This window comes from Manacus candei, unplaced genomic scaffold (assembly GCF_025592945.1).
Source record: "Manacus candei isolate 608988 ecotype Guabito, Panama unplaced genomic scaffold, ASM2559294v1 h1tg000033l, whole genome shotgun sequence".
Taxonomy (NCBI): Eukaryota; Metazoa; Chordata; class Aves; order Passeriformes; family Pipridae; genus Manacus; species Manacus candei.
The window spans coordinates 8941492-8960505 of record NW_026138081.1 but is presented as its reverse complement, the minus strand read 5'-3'; the positions used below and the strand labels follow the sequence as shown (position 1 = coordinate 8960505).

Below are 19014 nucleotides of genomic sequence, written 5' to 3'. Positions count from 1 at the left end.
GCAACCTGACCGGTTCTGTGATTTGCAAAACAAAGCCAGCCCGCGGGACCCGGCAGTACTATTAACCAGGAACAAACACCAACAAAGGCGTCACTTCAAGCGGCCGCTCTCTCCCTCCACACCGCAGGTTTCCACACGCGTGCGCGCGCGGTCCGTGGGCGGGCGCTGAGGGCGGGCGGAGGCGGAGCGAGGCGGCCGGGCCGGGCCGGGCCGGGCGGAGGCGGCGGGCGGGGCGGTGACAGGGAGCGGTGACAGGGAGCGGTGACAGCGGGGCGGCGACGGGCGGAGCGGCGACGGGCGGAGCGCGCTCGCCTTCCGCCTCAGAGCAGCGGGGCGGCCGCGGTCGGGCCTGTGCCGGGGGTGGCTGTGACTCCGCCGTCGCTGCTGTTCGGCTGCGTAACTCTCTCCTTCCCTTCCCTTCCCTCCCCCTCGGGCCCAGCGGCGCGATGGGTTCCCGGGCGTCCACACTGCTGCGGGACGAGGAGATCGAGGAAATCAAGAAGGAGACGGGCTGTGAGTGCGGGGCTGCGAGCGCGGCGGGGCGGGCAGTGCCGCGGGGGTCGGGGCGCGGAGCGGGGCCGCTCGCAGGGCCTCGGGCCGGGGGGCCCTGCCCGGTGCGGGTCGGGCAGTCCCTGGGCCGGGACCCCGCCGCCCACAGCCGCCGGGGCCGGACGTGTCTGGCAGGCCTGCGGAAACCTGGGAAACGCCTCTCGGCTCGCTCCCCGCTGCCAGTAGCTGGCAGGAGCAATGAGATCCCGGTGGGGTGGAAGGGAAGCAGTGCTTTTTCTATCCGCAGTATTGCATTTGGGCAGAGATAATTCGTTGGGTTTTGAAGAGTTGTCTGTCTCAATGTCTGGTGCTGGAATTTCTCTCCAACAGCTGTTTTAAGCCCATAAAAGGTCTCATTGTATAGTAAATGTTTTTCCCAAGTGTTACTAGTTTCATAGGCTAGTGCTAAAGCTGCCTTAAGGTTATTCAGAATGAATGCTGAGTGGCATTTAAACCATAAAGGGTGGTAATGTAACTTGTGACAGATAGGTGTGTTAACTAAAAAAAAGTGAAAATCCCTGTACTTGCCAGCAACTGGAAGAGCATTATTCAAGCTAGTCTATAGTATTTAGCTACTTTACCATATACTATTTATTTGAGCGAGTTGTTCTTCATAAGCATAAAATACCTTAGAAAAGATGAAATTCCACTGTTGTTGATTTGCCTGATAAAATGAAAGCCTGAGAATTCTAGCAAATACTGAATGATAGGAAATGGAGGGTGCCCTCCTAACTGGTTGGAGAGGGGAGGTCGTAACATCATAGGTATTGCTTTGCTGTTTGTTCCCCCAGGAACCGTTTCAGGTAAACATGGTCTTCCCAGATGACATTTTTGTTCTGCATATGCTTACTGATCTGTTCTAGCTACTTGGAAATACTTTCCTCAGTTTTCTTTTTAATATAAATGGTATCATATATTCTTCTTAGATATTAGTTTTTTGTGTCAGGAAAATGAGTGACTACAGAAAAGAAGTAGAAGAAAATTGAGAGCACTGGCACTAGTGTAGTGGAAGGCTGAGTGACTTTAACATAGTTTCCATGATCCTTTTTCCATCTGTCAAAGGAATCTTCTACAGGAAGGCTGTGATAAACAAGTAGGAATGTTAAAGTCTGCTTATCTGTCAATAATTTACTGGGTTTTTTTTGTTTTTAATCACAAACAATATAAAGATAGCCTCCTCATAAAGACGCTTCAAAAACCAAACCCCGAATCTGCAGTGTTTTTCCCAAAGGTCTTATATTTTTCCTCATGCTGCTATTTGATTTATTGTCTGTGGTGTTTTATTCCTAAAATTTTACGTACATGACATTTAAATAAATACCATTAAGATGGCTATGTAGATATTCTAAGCAATAAAACCCTTACTCTAGTCAGCCTCTAAATGCTTTTCTTGTACCATCAACGTGGGAGCTCAAAGTTACGATCGGGAGTTCAGCTTTGTGGTGTGAGTTTGGTTCATTTCCATGTATTTTTATCTGTTCAATTTTATAATTTATACCACTGGTAATCAATGATTGCTAATCTCTGAGTCATGCTTGCTTGCAAGTCATCACAGCATGTCTCGCTGACTTATCTTTTTTTTCCTTTCCCCCGCCTGTAACTGCAGTCCAGGAATGTGATTTTTCTATGCCTTTTATACTTCTCTAGGTAGATGGAAAATTCCAAGAAGCTTTTAGCATTGTTACACACTTCATAGAGGTGAAAATAGTTATACAAGGTGGGAAAAATGACAGGCATTGATATGTGGATCAAAGTTCACAGAGAGAATATTCAGTAACACTGCCTTAGCAGACTGTCCTGTGGTTTGTTAGAAACTTGATGCTGCTGGTAGTTTACCCACTAAGGAGCTTGAGAAAGGGACTTTGTAGACATGAAACAATCTGGCGGTATTACATATCCATGTTGAACTGGTGGTCTGGTAAGTCCTCCTAAGGATTCTTTTTTTGGCCTCCTTATGGTGAAATGTGCCTTCTTCAGTTCATCTGGGATAGGTGTGAAGCACTGAATAGAATATTAACCAATTAGATTGAGTTCAACTATGGAATTATACAGCTTTTCTCTTGTTAAATTTTATGTAGCACAAAACTATGATGGCTATGATACTAACATCTGTGAGAAACTGTATGTAATGTTCTTTATCAGAACAGATTTAAAAGGTGTCTTTTAGGGGACTTGAAGCATAGTCTTTCAGAAGCCATACAATGACACTTAATCTGTTGAATGAAATTCATTTGGATTAAAGTTCCATATTAATTTTTTTTATGTTGTGGTTGAAAACAGAGGTGCTAAGCCTGAAGTTAACAGTCCTAAATGTTTTACGAAGTTGTATGGAAGCTGTTTGCTTTGCATATAAACATTTTGAAATTTGGGTTTGAAAAAACCTTGAGGTCACCCTAATTGCTTTTGTATTTCAGTAACAGCTATAAGAAACAGGTAAGACATCCACTTTTCTACATTCTGTTGAAAGCTTTTGGAAAGCCACTGGAATGTAACAGTATTCAAACTATTTTGTCCACGCCCTTTGTTTCCATGCTTTGAAGCCGTCTACTTAAGGATTAATAATAAACTAATGCTCATATCTGAGTTTAGGGGAAAAAATATTTGTGTGGTAACAGGTGATGGTTTTTTCTGATGGATGTTAATATATTTTCTAAGTATATAAATATATTTGAGTTTATGCTGCTGTTTTAGACAAGAGTTTCAGTCACTAATTACTAAAAACTTCACAATTATTTAGCAGAAGTAAAATAGAGGGTACAGTTGCTAATTTAGGAGTCTTAACTTAAATTTTTAGAAGGACCTTAGTGGGGTAGCAATATAGATAAAATGGTGTTTCAGCTAGCTTTAAGAGGAGGAAATGTCAAAATCTTTATTTTTGCATGAGAATGTGCTGAAAAATTTTTAGTGATGCAGCTTTCATGAGGGGTGAGAGCCCAAAGGAAATTATGAAAGGATACAGTGGTGGACCTGAATCATTTTCCTTTCTTATATAGCTATGATGTGCTTTTTGTCTAGTATGATGTTAACAGAAATATCACTTCTCCTGTCAACAGCTATTACTATTTCTCATATACTAGCTGTTACAGAGGTGTTCCAAAAATGGAGTTGCTGACATTAGTTTGGAAATGATGCTGAGTAGAATTCTCATCACTTTCTTTGTGTACAGGTGTGAGCATGGGGCTTCTTACTGGACATCTAACTTCCAACCTGTTCTTTTTTCATCATCAGATATTGTTATTGCATATGTTAACTAAAACACTAAATCAGAAATGCGGAAGTTTGAACTCTTTAGAATACTGGTACTTGTTTTCTGTGCATATGTTGCTTAACTTGAAACTGAGCAAGCTGCCCAGTCTGATTGTAGAGAGGTTGCCTTAGGTGGAACTGAGCAAATTGACCAATCCTATGTGAAGAATGAAAGCTGAAGAGGATGGGGGGTAAAAAGACAACCAAAAAAACAACCCAGTTGCTGGCAGGTCTTCCTAAAGGAGGGAACTATTGAACCTAAACAAAGAGCCTTGAGAAAGAACAAACCTGAAAAAAGGAATTTGCCTCGCTTGTCACAGATGAAACACTAGTGTGCAACCTGTTCCCAAATAAGTTTTAGCAAGTAACAAAAGCATTGTGCATGTGCTGATGAAGGCTTTTTAAACAACTAGATCTGAAAAGACATTAAGTCCTAGTTTAACATTGTAGAAAATCACGCCTTTACTGAGTAAACATTAACATTCAATTAAGTCTTATTTCATGTATTTATTAACTTGATCAGAAGAGACTGAAAAGCCAAGGTCTCCTGTAGGGCCTTGTGGTTTAATCCCAGCTGACAATGAAGTATCACAGTTGCTTGCTCACTCCCTGCCCAGGTTGAATGGGGAGGAGAATTGGGAGGGGTGGGTGTTGGAAGAAGGTAAACCCCATAGGTTGAGATCAGAACAGTTTAATAATTGAAATAAAGTAAGATATAATAATAATAATAAAAATGTTAATATTAACAATAATAATACTAAATGTAATGAAAATAGGAGAGATATAAATAAAACACAAGAAATACAAGTGAAGCACAATATAACTGCTTACCACCTGCTGACCAATGCCCAGCCAGTCCCTGAAGAGCAATTGGCCCCTCCTGGCCAACTCCTGCAGTTTATACACTGAACATGACATTCTATGGTATGGAATCTCCCTTTGGCCAGTTCAGGTCAGCTGTTCTGGCTGTGCTCCCTCCCAGCTTTTTGTGCACCTCCTCACTGGCAAAACATGGGAAATGGAGAAGTCCTTGGCTTAGGGTAAGCACTACTCAGCAATAACCAAAACACTGGTGTGTTGTCAACATTATTCTCATATGAAATCCCAAAACCACAGCACTGTACCAACTACTAAGAAGAAAATGAACTCTGTCCCAGACAAAACCAGGACAAGCATTCTTTCAGTGTTAAAGGAATTGCTATTCTATATAGGTTTATCCCAGTCATGGATTTATCATGGACTATTCTAAAGATCTAGTTGTCCTAAAGCCCGGAAATTACTTTTGTGAGCAACTGGCTCACAGGTTGGGTGCAAAGGGTTATAGCAAATGGGGTTACATCAGGCTGGTGACTTGTCACTAGGGGGGTTCTACAGGACTCCATTCTCATCAGCATCATAAAACAACTTGTATTTAGGACTTGAAGGCATACTGAGAAAATGTGCTGATGACACTAAATTGGGAGGAGCTGTTGACTCCCTCAAGGGCAGATATCTTCATGTATCAGAGTGCTGGGCGCCAAAGTATTGGTTTAATTTAGGATCTAAAAAATACTATTAAATTTAATGATAAATCTGTTATTGGCTCTGAGTTCTGAAACAAAGCCTTTCTGATTTCTTCTCTCTGGGGACCAGTGATAGGACCTGAGGGAACAGCATGAAGTTGTGACAGGGAAGGTTTACGTGGATAGGAAAAGATTCTTCACCCAACAGGTGGTTGGGCACTGGAACAGGCTCCCCAGAGAAGTAGTCACAGCACCAAGCCTGACAGAGTTCAAGAACAATGCTCTCAGGCACACAGTGTGATTCTTGGGGTGGTCCTGTGCAGGGCCAGGAATTGGACTTTGATGATCCTTGTGGGTTCCTTCCCACTCAGGATATTCTGTTATTCTATAAACCCCAAAATGACCAAACTTTAGATTCAGGCAATTCTGTAAGGGAAGAAAAGTGAAGGCATAAAGCCTCTCTGACCACTTTCCAGATGCAGAGAAACTGAGTACACTTTCCCTCTTATGTGGAAAAAAGACAACAGGACTAGAGATAAGCAAAAGAGAAGGAAAGATACTACAACAGAGGTCTGCAGTGTCATGAATGATGTAGAGGTCATCAGTGTGGGCTGTGTCCAGATTATTTCTAGCCATAAAGAAATTAAAGGAAATAAGATGAAACTGTGAATCAAATATTTTTTCTTTTTAATTGACATTTACTGAGGCAGATAACTGAAAAATCTTAAAGACTGAAAATGGAAATAGAAGGTAGTTAGATTTTTAAAGAATGAGCTTATTTGTGGATTTTTGAATATTAAGCTGTGATTTATAGCTCAGGAAGCCCCCAAAGGCTGATTGCCATATGCTTCCAATGTAACTCTTTCTGTGTGATCTCTTTTTTGAACACAGCTTCTGGCAACAGAGTAGTTCAGTGTAATGAAGTCTGCTCCTGTGAGGAACCATTGACATGCTAATTTATCTGTCTGTCTTTTTTTTCTTCAGTTTCCCACAGTCAAATCACCCGCTTGTACAGTCGCTTCACTAGCCTGGACAAAGGAGAAAATGGCACTCTTAGGTGGGTATTGTCACTAATTCAACTGTCCTTGCATTGGCACATCTGTAGTGGTATTTTGCTGTTGCAGGATGCCTGCATGTTTTCCGCAGGTAGTAAATCACTGAGGCTGTTATAACAGGTTCTTTCATACTTACTGTCTACATGGACATTGAAGTTTCTTCTCTTTTATGAAAGGTTTCATTGTTGAACTGAGGTGCTCTAAATACCAGTTGTCTTTATACGGTGTTGAAGGTTTGTAGCAGTTAATACAAGAAAGGTTAGATTTGATATTCAAAGTCTTATAAAAATGTTCAGAATTGTTAAACAACATTTTTAGATTATTTCTTACCTTTCTTTATATCTTGTTTCTCATAATTATTACAAGAATGGTTCTACCCTGTCTTCTTTATCTCGGCTTTCATGACAAAAAGACATGTTTTTAGTTGTTTCTGATATCCAGTGTCTTTTAACACTAGTTGGATCTGCAGTCCATTTACTATACTTAAGTTTGCACACCCATATCTGTCAATATGCTCAAAAATAAAAAAAAAAGAGCTGGAATGAAGTCACTGTGACTAAACAAACATTCTGTTCTTTAAAGTGGTAGTGCAGGATATTCTAAGACCTTTAAAGTGTTTGTCTTGTGTCAACAATTTGAAAACTACAGAAGTGAACTGGTTTCCTACAGCTTAATCAATTAAATAAAGATGAGTCTTTATCTGTGAAACATTTTCTGTTTTGATGGACTGAGTCTGCTGGAAAGAATATTCTCAACGAAAAGGTAAACTCTAGTGAGTTGATTGCCTGTTAAAATATATCTCTGCCTGCTGTCGTTGTTCTCTAGCCTTCCCTACTCTTGTGGATTTTGTTTCCCATTCATAGCCACAGTGCACAGGAAAGCTGGAGACAATTCGGGAGAGAGTAGGAAGGGGAAAGGAACCTTGCTGTGGCATAGTATATGTGATCTGGCTCTTACAGAGTTTATTTCTTTCGTAGCAACTCTATCCCAGTCAAATCCAGTAAACATAGACTTGAGGGTCACCTGACGGTTTGTATGTGATCTTGTAAAATATGACTCTAGGATGCACTATAAACCCAGGAAAGCTCAACCTAACTGTAATGCTAGAATTGCCTCTCGAAAGATGAAAGTGGCAAGTTGTAAGACACGTGGTCTTTGGCAGTACTGTTGGCTTACTGCACTTTCCTCTCCTGAAGGAAATGCGAAGTTCCTGCTAGTCCCACAAATTGCTGACTTCTCAGCATTTAAGTAATTGGATGTGGAATTGTGATGTAAACAGGACTACTGAGTGATTATTTTGGGTTAAAAATACTCTCCCTTCCCTTTTGGAATGTATAGATTTTGAAGATGATTGACTCCAGTGATTTGGACTGTGGCTGTACTGTAAATTTCTGGATGTGTATAGCTGAAAGGATGATAAAATGGATTGAATGTGTGGAAAAAATTGGCTTGGGATGGGATATACCGGAACTACTTAAGCCCACTCTGACACTAGAGCCAAAGTATCACATAAATTGTAGCATTGGCAATTCTGACATAGAGATCAGCTGATATTGAAGGCAAGGTTAATACTTCATGAGTCTTAAAATTGAATTATTTGAAAAAAAACCAAACAACAAAACATTAACAGCCTTTTCACACTTTACATGTGGGTTTAATACTCACTGATGAATAAAAGTGATGGCTACCAGACTAGTCTAGGGCAATTTGAACCTAGCACATGTTCCTCTTCAACTCTTCCCTTGAACACTGAATTTACTTACTGAATCCATAAAATTTGTATAAAATACTGTAAGATAGAAATAAAGATTTGTATAGTGATTGTAATGTTTACATAAGAGGAGTAGTTGATTAAATATGCTATGAATGTCTGCTGCACAATGCTTAGTTTCACAGTATTGTGCATCAGGAGGAGTTTGACTTCCATTGTTGTTAATCATGTGGTACTTTGGAAAGGAAGTGAAGATTGTTTGGAAAATCCTAGCAACTGTGCTAATTATGATCCCTTAACTAGCAGTCTTGACCCCTAAACATAACCCACTCTGAAATATGTCTGACTTAAGAGTGGCATTCAAATTTTTAAACTTGTTCTGGTACCCACAATGTGTGAAAACTATTACGTTTAAGTAATGGAAAACTGCTTCCCCCAAAAAATAAAAAGAATGAGAGGAAAGTAAGAACTACAGCTTGGAAGGTCATAGATGTTGGTTTCTGAAATACAGATCAAAGAGAACTTGCTACTTTAAGACGAGTAAGTAGAAGTTGTCACTTGCTTACTACCACTGAACCGTTCAGAAGGTATGTCTCCTGTTTGTTTCCTGTGAGCAAGAACTACCATTTCCATAAGGATGACTTATGCCTTTGACTTACAAATCAAACATGACAAAATCACTCACGTGACTATGATTGGGAAAAGAAGTGTTATGCAGTTCCTTATGGCATGAAATAAATCTTTAGATGTGTACCACCCTTCTGAAGCAGGGCAGGGTAAAGAGTATTTTGTACAGAAGATCTGGTAGATGATGATTAATCCAAGTAGTTCTGGAACTATATAATCAAAAGAAATCTTTCCTAGCCAGATGTTTCTATCCAGTGTACATATGTGAGTTTCAAGGCATTTCGTTTTTAAAGAGTTACATAAATGAAATATTAGAGATGGTTATTGATGGATACAAAATTTCATATGCCTTGTTTTTGCTTTCTTTTTTTCCTCTCTCATCCTTATTGTCTAAATGACTATGCTCCATTTTTACCTGTCAACTCTTTAAAAGTGTAGAAAAATGTTATATTTTTCCTTAGCTTCCCTTTTCCTAAACAAAATGAGTAAGTTCCATCAGACTTGCTGAGGGACTGAAACAAAATCATGTTGTAAAAGACAGGACAGAAGTGTTCTTTTGAATATTCTTGTCACCTTTGATTTCAATATTGTGACATGCTGAATTGCCAAAACAAAAGGTTGGATCCATACCCTTGGATGTCCATAGCTACATCTAAGTTGTGAAATCTGGAACATACTTGTTCTGTCTACATCCTAGCTATAGCTTAGGAAGAAATCAGTGTGTATGTTCTCTTTATTTACATGCTGATTTCCAGTATGAGGAAGTAGAAGTGTATGACCAGGATAAGTATGTTTTTGCTTCAGTAAGTCTCCTTGTTGGGCTGGTAGTGAAGTGTACACCACACAAGAATACATCTGTTTCAAAGTTTATCTACTACTAAGTAGCTCAAGACAGACACGTATAGAGCTATAAAAATGAGGTACTTGTCTAACTGCTGTTTTTGCACAAAGCTTTTGCATGGAACCTCCCACTTAACAGTAGTTTCTTGTGCACTGGGGAAATGACAGGTTAAGCACTTCAGAATTATTTTTTACCATACAGTAATTGGTATAGCTTGGTAAGTGTGGAAGAAGGAGGGAAGGGCAAGTATTCTGAAAGCTGGTACCTAGAGAGAGTAGATACACTGAGCTGTTTGTGTGTATCTCATGCTTATGAAAGCTGTTCACAAGACTGTGTCTCCTGGAGAACTTCAGAAAGCCTCTGATCCTGAGAGGAGGGTAACATGAGCTACCCAGGCCATCTGTTACCCAGGCCATCTTTGTCAGTTAATTGAACCATCTCGGCCTGGAAGGATGTCAGGCTTGTTCTTATTAGTTCAAACTGATATTGCAAGATTGCAAAGTAAAACATAAAAGCTAGCTTTCTGAATGTGGAATTCTTTTGCTTAAGAAAATGCAAAGCATTTTTAGCTTTATCAAAAATAGACAAGGCAGGAAGGATATGGGTTTGGATTGGAAAAGATAGGGTACAAGAATAGTCTGTTCTTCCATCCTCAACCACAGTTTATGCATCCTGCCTTTTTTCTTTCCTTTCCTGTTGCTCATCTAATTATCACCTTTTCACATACTTCTGGGCCTAATGTTTATGAACCAATTACTGCTCTGATAGTTAAGCAACTTTTAATATTTGCATAGAGCATGGATAAGGATGAAGTTAAATGAGGTGGCTGACACAATCATGAAAGAAGGGAAGCCCATACTCTTTCCCCGTAACTTCTCCAGGCTCCCAGCACCTCTTTGGCAGCTGTGGTGCTCTTAGGAAGGTAGGGAGTTTTTTAGGGGGGATGCATTAAACCACCAAAAGGTTAACTGAATGAGAAGGCTGATGTTACAAAGGGAAGGGAGCAATGGAACCTCTTCAGTTTGACCAACTGTTTGACCAGCTTGCACGATACACCTTACTGCTTTTAATTATTTCCCTTCTTCAAGTAATTTCTTGTTACCTATATCTTCTAGGCATCTTTCCTTTCATCTACCACTTGTGATTTGCATATGTTTGGGGATTTTTCCTCTCCATTATTTTACTTTCCCTCAGCTCTAGAGAGCCCTACCCTCCTCATCCCTGGTGAAGTAACAGTGTTTTGCCAGCATCTAGAAGTAACAGAAGGATGAACAAAAAGAAATGGAAGAAAAAAAGGGTCTAGTAGGTTTCTTGCAGTCTTTGGGGTAAGGATCCCTTTACGGTAGGGATGTGCTTTGTGCTTTGGGGGGTATACTCATGCTTAGGTATACTTGTCGTGCTTAGAATCTACGAATTCTTTGCTGCAAAGTATGTCTCATTGTGAATACACTGGCATATATATTAAGTCATTGGCCTACATAGTGTTCACATGCAGTTAAAGGTACTTTGCATGTTGCATTTAAGGAAGAATTTGGTAAGAGCCAAGTTCCTGGAAAGATACCTTAGAAGAGCCTTGTTGCCCATTAAGTAGAGGGCATTAAATTTCCTGTAAGCTCTGGCTTCAGCCGGGTAAAGTTGGTCCCTAATGACTGCAGTAAGCCTTAGTTTTAGAAAGGGGAGAATAACTTACCTCATGCACTCATTTGCTTTTATGGCTGTTATAGCTATTTTAGTTATAACACTCACTCAGTAATGTGCTCTTAATAAGCAAAAGCGGTCTACTGCAATTCTGATAATGACAGGACAAATAGATTTGAAACCCAGGAAGTTATTTGTGGTTAATTGTTAATCTCCTGTTAGAAAGCAGAATAAGTAGAGACTGAAATGCTGAGTGTGAACTGAGGCTGAATACTAGAAAGTAGTGATATGCAAGTAAAAAATTCTGAACCATTAGGATTTTGCTCTAAATGGAAGAGAGGGCAGCTGCTACTTTTAGGTTATAAATGTTAGCATTGACACTGAAGTTCTGTTATTAAAATATTGTTACTGGGACATGGGTTTTCCACATCGCTGCATCTCCTGCTTAAATAACTAATGCATACTTTGCCCTTCAGCTATAGCTTAAAATGCAGGAGACCTGAACAGTCTGGTAACAAGTTGATCATGCTATACGGATGTTAACTTTGCCTATTAAAAGTAACTTGGACCTGGTCAGAGCAGAAGTTTACTGGGATAACTTAAAAATATGGTCAGGTCACTCTAGAAGGTCAAACAGTTTAACCAGGTTGTAACAGATATATTGTAACTGACACTCTTAACAACAGTACTGTGGTGTGACTGGGTGCAAGGAGTGCTTTAGAATACATTTAAAACTAGATCATCTTGCTTCTTGTCTGTCCCAAGCTAGACTAGTGATAAGGTCAGCCAATTCCTTTTTTCTCTTCTTTAATATCGCTACATTGTAAAAGGCCAGTATACTTACATAATCTCAAAATTTGTTTGTGCTTACTTTGCCAGTTTTTTGGTATAATAACATCATGAATCAAACCTTGTTGCCAATTCATTTAGTGAGCATAGTTTTCAAAAGTAGCAAATATTCAGTAACCAAGTTTGAGACTTTGACCCAAACTTCAAAATCAGCAGGACTGCATTTGACTTGAAGGGAATTGCCAGTGTTTCTGGAGATTGGGCAGGAAATATCAAATTCTGCATTCAGACAGAATAAGGTGGGTTTTTTACAGCTTTACCCCCTTGCTGTTGGCAATTTAAAATCTAAATGATTATGGAGTACATCTTGTACTAACTGATAAGTTGCTGTGTTCTGTGGTAGTGAAAAAACCAACAAACCAAACCTGTTCACTAAGACACATTTGATGCATCTGCCTTGGTCACGCCAAGATTATCCCACTTCCCTGTCACTGACAGTCTATTAGATTGAAAGAAAAGATAAATTATTACTGCAGTTCTAATAACAGAATGAACCCTATGTTCACGTCATACTGATCTAAAATGTATATACAGTACAACTCATGATGTCTTTCAGATCAGAGAAAGTTATAACAATGTAAGCTTAGCTGTGTTTATATTGTTCTGTGTATATGTAATCATGAGCAGAAAAGAGAATGGCTAGCAAGAGCAATGAGTATTTGCATGTCCTGGTGTATCTAGTGTACAAGCACCTGTAAAAGTGTAAATTTACTACTTTAAAATATGAATGCAGCTTGGTTGAAGCTGAAATAATCTGAATTTTGGTGCTTATAATAATATATAAATTTGTTGCATAAACAAACAAAAAAATCTGTTGGAACCTGCAGATCACCTGTAGTATGGTTGGAGGAATATGGTATTGTCCCAGAATCTGAAATGAGGCAGTCTGGAAAAGTCATGACAACTCAAATGATTTAGTACCAAAATAATTATTAAAAAACCCCAATCATTATTTTAATTTTGAAACCATAATTTCCTTCAAAGCCTTTTCAGAAGCTTTCTTTTTCTTACATTGCAAACTAGTTGGCATCATTACAGTAAGGTTTCGAGCACAAACTATGTTAGTGTCTGAGAAGTGCTTAACGTGATAAATGAACACTGCTAGTTTGTAATGGAATACAGGCTTGGCATTGTCTTTTGCTTTGTTTTGTGCCATCAGTCATAGAGAAAACATGATTTAAAGAGTTACACTTTCAAAACCACCAAGTGTCTTGCTGCAGAAATAGAACTCCATGGTTGTTTTACTGTGAATACTTTTTAAGCAACTTCTCTGACTTCAACTTTATGCAGACTTCTTGTGTTCTTGCTTCACTTAGCCGTGAAGACTTCCAGCGGATTCCAGAGCTTGCCATCAATCCACTCGGAGACAGAATTATCAATGCCTTCTTTCCAGAAGGGTGAGTTCCAACAAACTGCATTTGTGAGCAGGCACGAAATTTATAGTTCATCAGAAGTTTTGATAGGAGCGAAATGCTGATAATTAAAACTCAGAATTTGAATTTACTAATAATTGAACACTTCAAACTTGTCATGCAGTGTATGTGGATTAGTTGAACACTTCAAACTTGTCATGCAGTGTATGTGGATACATTATTTCCTCAGCATATTTTCATTTTTTAATGAAAAATACTTCATGACATGACAAGACTTTTTTTGTGCTTTTTTTATTGACAAACTCAGGCTTCTCTTAAAGCTAATTTGCGTCAAGACTATTTAATGGTAAGTAGCATTGCAATTAACTAATTAGGTGTTATTATATCTAAGTGTACCATTGTTATTAGATTGGCTTTTTTGGTTGATTGCTTTTAGTTTTTTATTACATTTAAGACCTAGCTTATGACACTTTTAACACAAATCCAAAGAGTTGATCAGATTTGCAGTATAGTCTCTTTCATTATACCTCTCTGAATTGTTCTATGGAATCTGCTTCTTTTCTTGAACACAGTTGTCATTACTGATTGATGGAGATTGGATTGTCTAATCAAGTTATATCAGCTAATACCAGGCAGGGTTTACTGAGTAGAAAGCAGGAGTCCTGGAAAGTACTTACATGGGCAGTTCCCACAGAAACTAGAGAAGAGAATTCTTTGTCAGAGAGCAGTGAGCAATGGCAGCCCCACAGGCAGGAGCCAAGGGTGACAGCAAAGCTGGAAGGAGTCATGTACTTACTGACAAAGGGCATGCACCTGAACAAGAATAGCAGAACAGGTCCAGTGACTGTTGTCAGGTCAGCCAACAGTCCAGTGGCTGATAGCAGCGAAACTAGTTTTAAGTCAATCCAGGGAATCGGGGTCCAGGTCAGCAAGATACGTTGCTACATTCAGGCATAGCTGCAGCATAGCTCAGGCAGGGCTAAAGGTGAGGGCTTGAGCTTGAGCTTGCAGGCAAGGGGAGGGGACCCCTCAACAAGACTTCTCACAGCTTCTTTTTTTACACATCATACTTTATAACAGCATGATCCCAGCTTGCAACAGCATAGGCAGCCAAACCCTGGGGAGGTGGGAGTGGAAGAGTTCATATGGTCTTGATGTTTCAGACATTCATAGTCTTCTTTGCTGAAATGAAGAGCATATATAAGCTATGCTAAAACTGACGTCCTGAAATGCTTATGCAGAGAGGACCAGGTGAATTTCCGTGGATTCATGAGGACACTAGCCCACTTCCGACCTATAGAAGATAATGAAAAGAGCAAAGACCAGAATGGACCAGAACCACTCAACAGCCGAAGTAACAAGCTCCACTGTAAGAAATGTGAACCTTTCTATAGAACCAATTCTTTTTTATTTTCTATTTTTCCTTAGGAAGAGAGGAAAGGGGCTTGGGATCTTCTGTATAGTTGTTTCCTGTGGAATGATATCCTCTAATATCTGAATTTTCTTTTTTTATTTAACTTGGAAGCTTACCTGTTCAGAATGTCAACAACTGAGCCATTGCTACATTGTAATTTGGTGGACTTGTTTGAATCTTGAAATATGTGTATTCTTTCCAAAAACACAGAAGTGTTTCAAAATGCTTTGCATTCAAAGTTATTTCAGATTTAGAAGCCACATCCCATACGTGAATGAGCTTTTCTGCTTCTTTTTCCAGTCTTCCATGTAATATAGTGTTTTTTCCTCACCTTCAGCTGAGTACTTTCTTAAGTATTTGGATGTCTGCCTACAGTATATGAGCAGAATGCTCTTTCTTGCTAATCAAATCTGGCAACAGTCCTCAGGGCACTTAAAATTTCTGTCATATCTCATCCAGAATAGTCAAAGAGAATGAATGGTAATGTAAAAATGGCTGGCTCTGAAATTAAAGGATTGAATGTATCTTGGTGATAATTGTACTTCCGTGACTTGGGGTTTTGAAGAAATACCCTGCAAGCAGAGTGCTTCTGAAAGTAAAATCTTTCCATTATTGTCAGTAATGCTATTCATGTGTGTGGTAATAACACTTTATGGAACTGAGCATGAGTTTTATGGTGAATTAAAATTTTAAGCTAATTCTCTTAAAATATTTTAGAAATACTTAGTTTTGTTGTTTTTCTTTTAGATAAATCGACTGTTATGAAGAAAAATAATGGCTCTCAAATTTAACTGCTCTTTCTTTCTTCCCTATAGTTGCTTTTCGATTATACGATCTAGATAAAGATGACAAGATTTCCAGGGATGAGCTGCTTCAGGTAAATAGCGCAGGGCTGCTTTGAATGACTCAGTCATGACCTCCTCTGTGACTTCACACCCTCTTAGAAAGGAGAGTTTTACACCAGTTTTCTCAAAAGAAAATCCAGGAGGAATTTAGTGGCTAATTGCTTACCTCTGGTTTAAAGCTTTAGTTATGGTAGGAGACTTTAATCTCATTTGGTAGGCTAGGCAGATCCTGTTGGAAGTGATACCTAAATAGTCAACAGATACACTGAGCCGCTTAAGAACTACCTTCTGTAACTTTGAAAGGTGCTTCTAACAGTACTTCAAAGGGACAATCACTGAGGTGGGTTAGGTTGTTTGCCTGATCCTCTGCACATCCTCTCAACAGAACAAAACTTCTTGAAATTGCAGCAATGGTAATCAAAGTTCATTGGTGCTGCATATATATGAAACTTGGCTTGACCTAGGTGTAATTACATACTACTAATCCTGGGAAGTACACATGGCAATCTGTGGTTTCTGACGTAGGACAACGATTTGCTTTTGACTAGAACTACCCTCTTCTATCTGCACAGAGAATGCTTTACTTACTTTGGAGAGTAATGGCAGTTACCATTTTACTGTGTACTTTCAAGATTCTTGTAGGCAACTATCTCAAACAGCAGATATTCAATCAAATGTTGGTATGTTTTATGGGGAAAAAAATAGAAGCATTGGACAGAATGACTCATTCCTAGTTCCTAAAGCTGTCGCTTGCTTCTACCTCTTCCTGCTGCCTACTGAAAAAGCAGGATTCTTTGTCAGTGGTGGCTGCAAAAGGAAGGTGTCTTTCTTGAAAGCCTTAATGTACAAAGGTCAATAGAAGTCTGTCTAGAAATTACTTCCATGAAAATCTTGTATAGTGTTGACAGTACACACAAGAAAAAAGCACTAAGAATACTTCTGTTCCTATGTCAATAATTATTTCTGTGTTACAGGTGTTACGGATGATGGTTGGTGTAAATATTTCAGATGAGCAGCTGGGCAGCATTGCTGACAGGACAATCCAGGAAGCTGATCAAGATGGAGATAGTGCCATCTCCTTTGCAGAATTTGTAAAGGTTCGTAAACAACATTTTTAATGACTAAATGAAACTGCTCAGTAACGAGCAAGTCGTTCAGACTTAAATGCAAATAGGAACAGAGAGCAAGTAATTCAAACAGTCGTACATGCATTTGGGCAAAGCCTTCTGCTAGCTTTTTTTTCCCTTTATTAGTTGTGGGGTTTTGGTTTTGTTTTTTTTTTTAGTACTATCAGGATACTAATAATTAGTCCACATGTTTCTTCATACTCTTACATAAAGCTACAGCACTAAATATACTGAAGAATTTTTACTTTTTCTTTTGCAACTGCTTCTTTCTATACAAATAGCCTGACTAGACCGTTACAACAGAGTAATTCTTCTGCTGTAATAATACTGATGGGTTTTCACTTGTACATTTCATTTATTAGCAACACAACTAATACCAGTATTCAAGTTCCTAGCTCTAGTCCTTTTGATAGTCAGAAATACATAATAGTTGGGAGCCATCAGATAGTCAGTGGAGAAAGTTGTCCTGTAGCAGAACAATTTCGGCTACCTAATGGGATTGTATTGACAAGAGGAACTAGACTTACCTTGGAGATGGACAAAAAAAACAGAAACAAGTTGCAACATGGGAAATTGTTGTTAGCTTTAAGGAAAACTTTTTATCAAGAGGATTATCACAGCTGCTGAAGATGTAGAAATTCTTTCCTTGGAGAAATTTGAAGCTTAATCAGACAAGACCCTAATCAACCTGATTTACTTGGCCCCGCTTTAAGTAGGAGTTTAGGGGGTTGGACTAAAAAACCTCCAGAGGTCTCTTCAAATGTAGATTACTCTAATCTTGAATTCACTGAAGTCTATCCCCTGAAATGGCCTGGAGCAGAATAGTGTCTTCATGCCTCAGTGTTCCTATCGATTTAGTGAATGAACTTGCCACCCCAATTTTACAGAGATCTGCATTAATGATGCTGTGGTCTTGATTTTTGCTCTTCAGTGGCTGCTCATGCCCCTTCCTCCAGTCCATTCTCCCTTGTGTTTCCTGGCTAGGCATTCCCACACAATCTGGTTTTGGAAATCTAAGCCTTTCTGTGCTGTTGGCTGACTGAAACTGCATTAGTTACATTTTGATTGACAGCCTTCTTTGCAGCTTTGATGGCTGAAGTTCCTTCTCTTGGGAGGACCTCAGCCCATAATGAAAAATAGCAATCTCTAGGTGAAAGACTGGCGTGCCAAACTGAAGGCATGCCATGTTCCTGCCCATTTCCTCTATGCTAGGAGTAAGAAACCTTGTAGGAGAGATGTACAGTAACTTCAGTAGCTGTTTCTCAATTTTATTGCAGGTTTTGGAGAAGGTGGATGTAGAGCAGAAAATGAGCATTCGATTTCTTCACTGATGGATGGAGAACCTATTCCTTTCTACTCCGACTATGTAATGAATAGAACTTCATTTTATCCTTAGCACCATCCCCAGAGCATTGCTACTGGTGCATATACAATACATCTCCAACCCCTCCCTGAGTTGTTCTGCCAATGTGAACGTTCCCTGTGCATCAGGAACAAAGGGAAATGGCTGCCGTGCAACTTGGAAAAGGAGCTTTTTTTAATGTTTTCCTTCGTTTTTTTTTACCCTTTCTCTTGTCTCTTTCTGCACTACTGTTTCAGTAAAAATGTCTCTCCTTATGCACTGCTGTTTAATCTACAAACTGATTCTTCTGAGCTCTGAATTTGGGAATGGAAAAGCGGAAACATGCCACAGAAGTGCCCTCTGAAATATTTCGGAGACAAGCATCTGCTCAAATACTAGGTGCAGTGATAATGATCCACTTTTGCCACGTGACAGCTGCCTTTTTTTTTTTTTTTACCCCTTTCCTATTCGGCTCTTTACATACAGATTTGTTTCTTCACTGCTTCTAAATCTGCCTTTTACTTAAGGACTTGTCAATTTATATGGCTTTATTGTATAACTAGCACTGAATGCATGATGATAGTCTAGAGTACTTTAAAGTACTGTGAATAGACTTTATTCTTTGTGGAATCAATTCATAGGGACAGTGGGAGAATATGTGGTGGAGACAGGCTATGGTGTTCTCAAAAGGAATAGGAATTCTGCACTAAGTCACTTAAACTGTTCCAGTAGCAGATGCAGAAACTTGTTTCTTTCTTTTGAGTAGCTTTCAGGCTTGACAGCCAGTGGACCATGAAGTGTCCTCTCCAGATTTCTTTTGTCTAGGATCCCTCCTTTCATAAGGGTGGGTTTGCTTCTGAAAGTGTAAATTTGTTGACCAGTGTACATAATACAA

General features: G+C 39.3%; 1 protein-coding gene across 2 annotated transcripts; it reads left to right on the top strand.

Moving 5' to 3' along the window:
* Positions 1-279: 279 nt before the first annotated feature.
* CHP1 (calcineurin like EF-hand protein 1) lies at positions 280-18398 on the top strand. 2 transcript variants are annotated; one of them, XM_051791888.1, is made up of 7 exons: positions 280-513; positions 6282-6354; positions 13335-13415; positions 14633-14760; positions 15621-15682; positions 16625-16747; positions 18055-18398. In XM_051791888.1, exons 1-7 carry the CDS (start codon positions 447-449, stop codon positions 18106-18108), a joined length of 588 nt encoding a protein of 195 aa, XP_051647848.1. In that variant the 5' UTR covers positions 280-446; the 3' UTR covers positions 18109-18398. The 2 variants fall into 2 exon arrangements, with proteins under 2 accessions (XP_051647848.1, XP_051647849.1); XM_051791889.1 differs by lacking the exon at positions 280-513 and adding an exon at positions 2294-2467.
* The last annotated feature ends 616 nt before the right edge of the window (positions 18399-19014 follow it).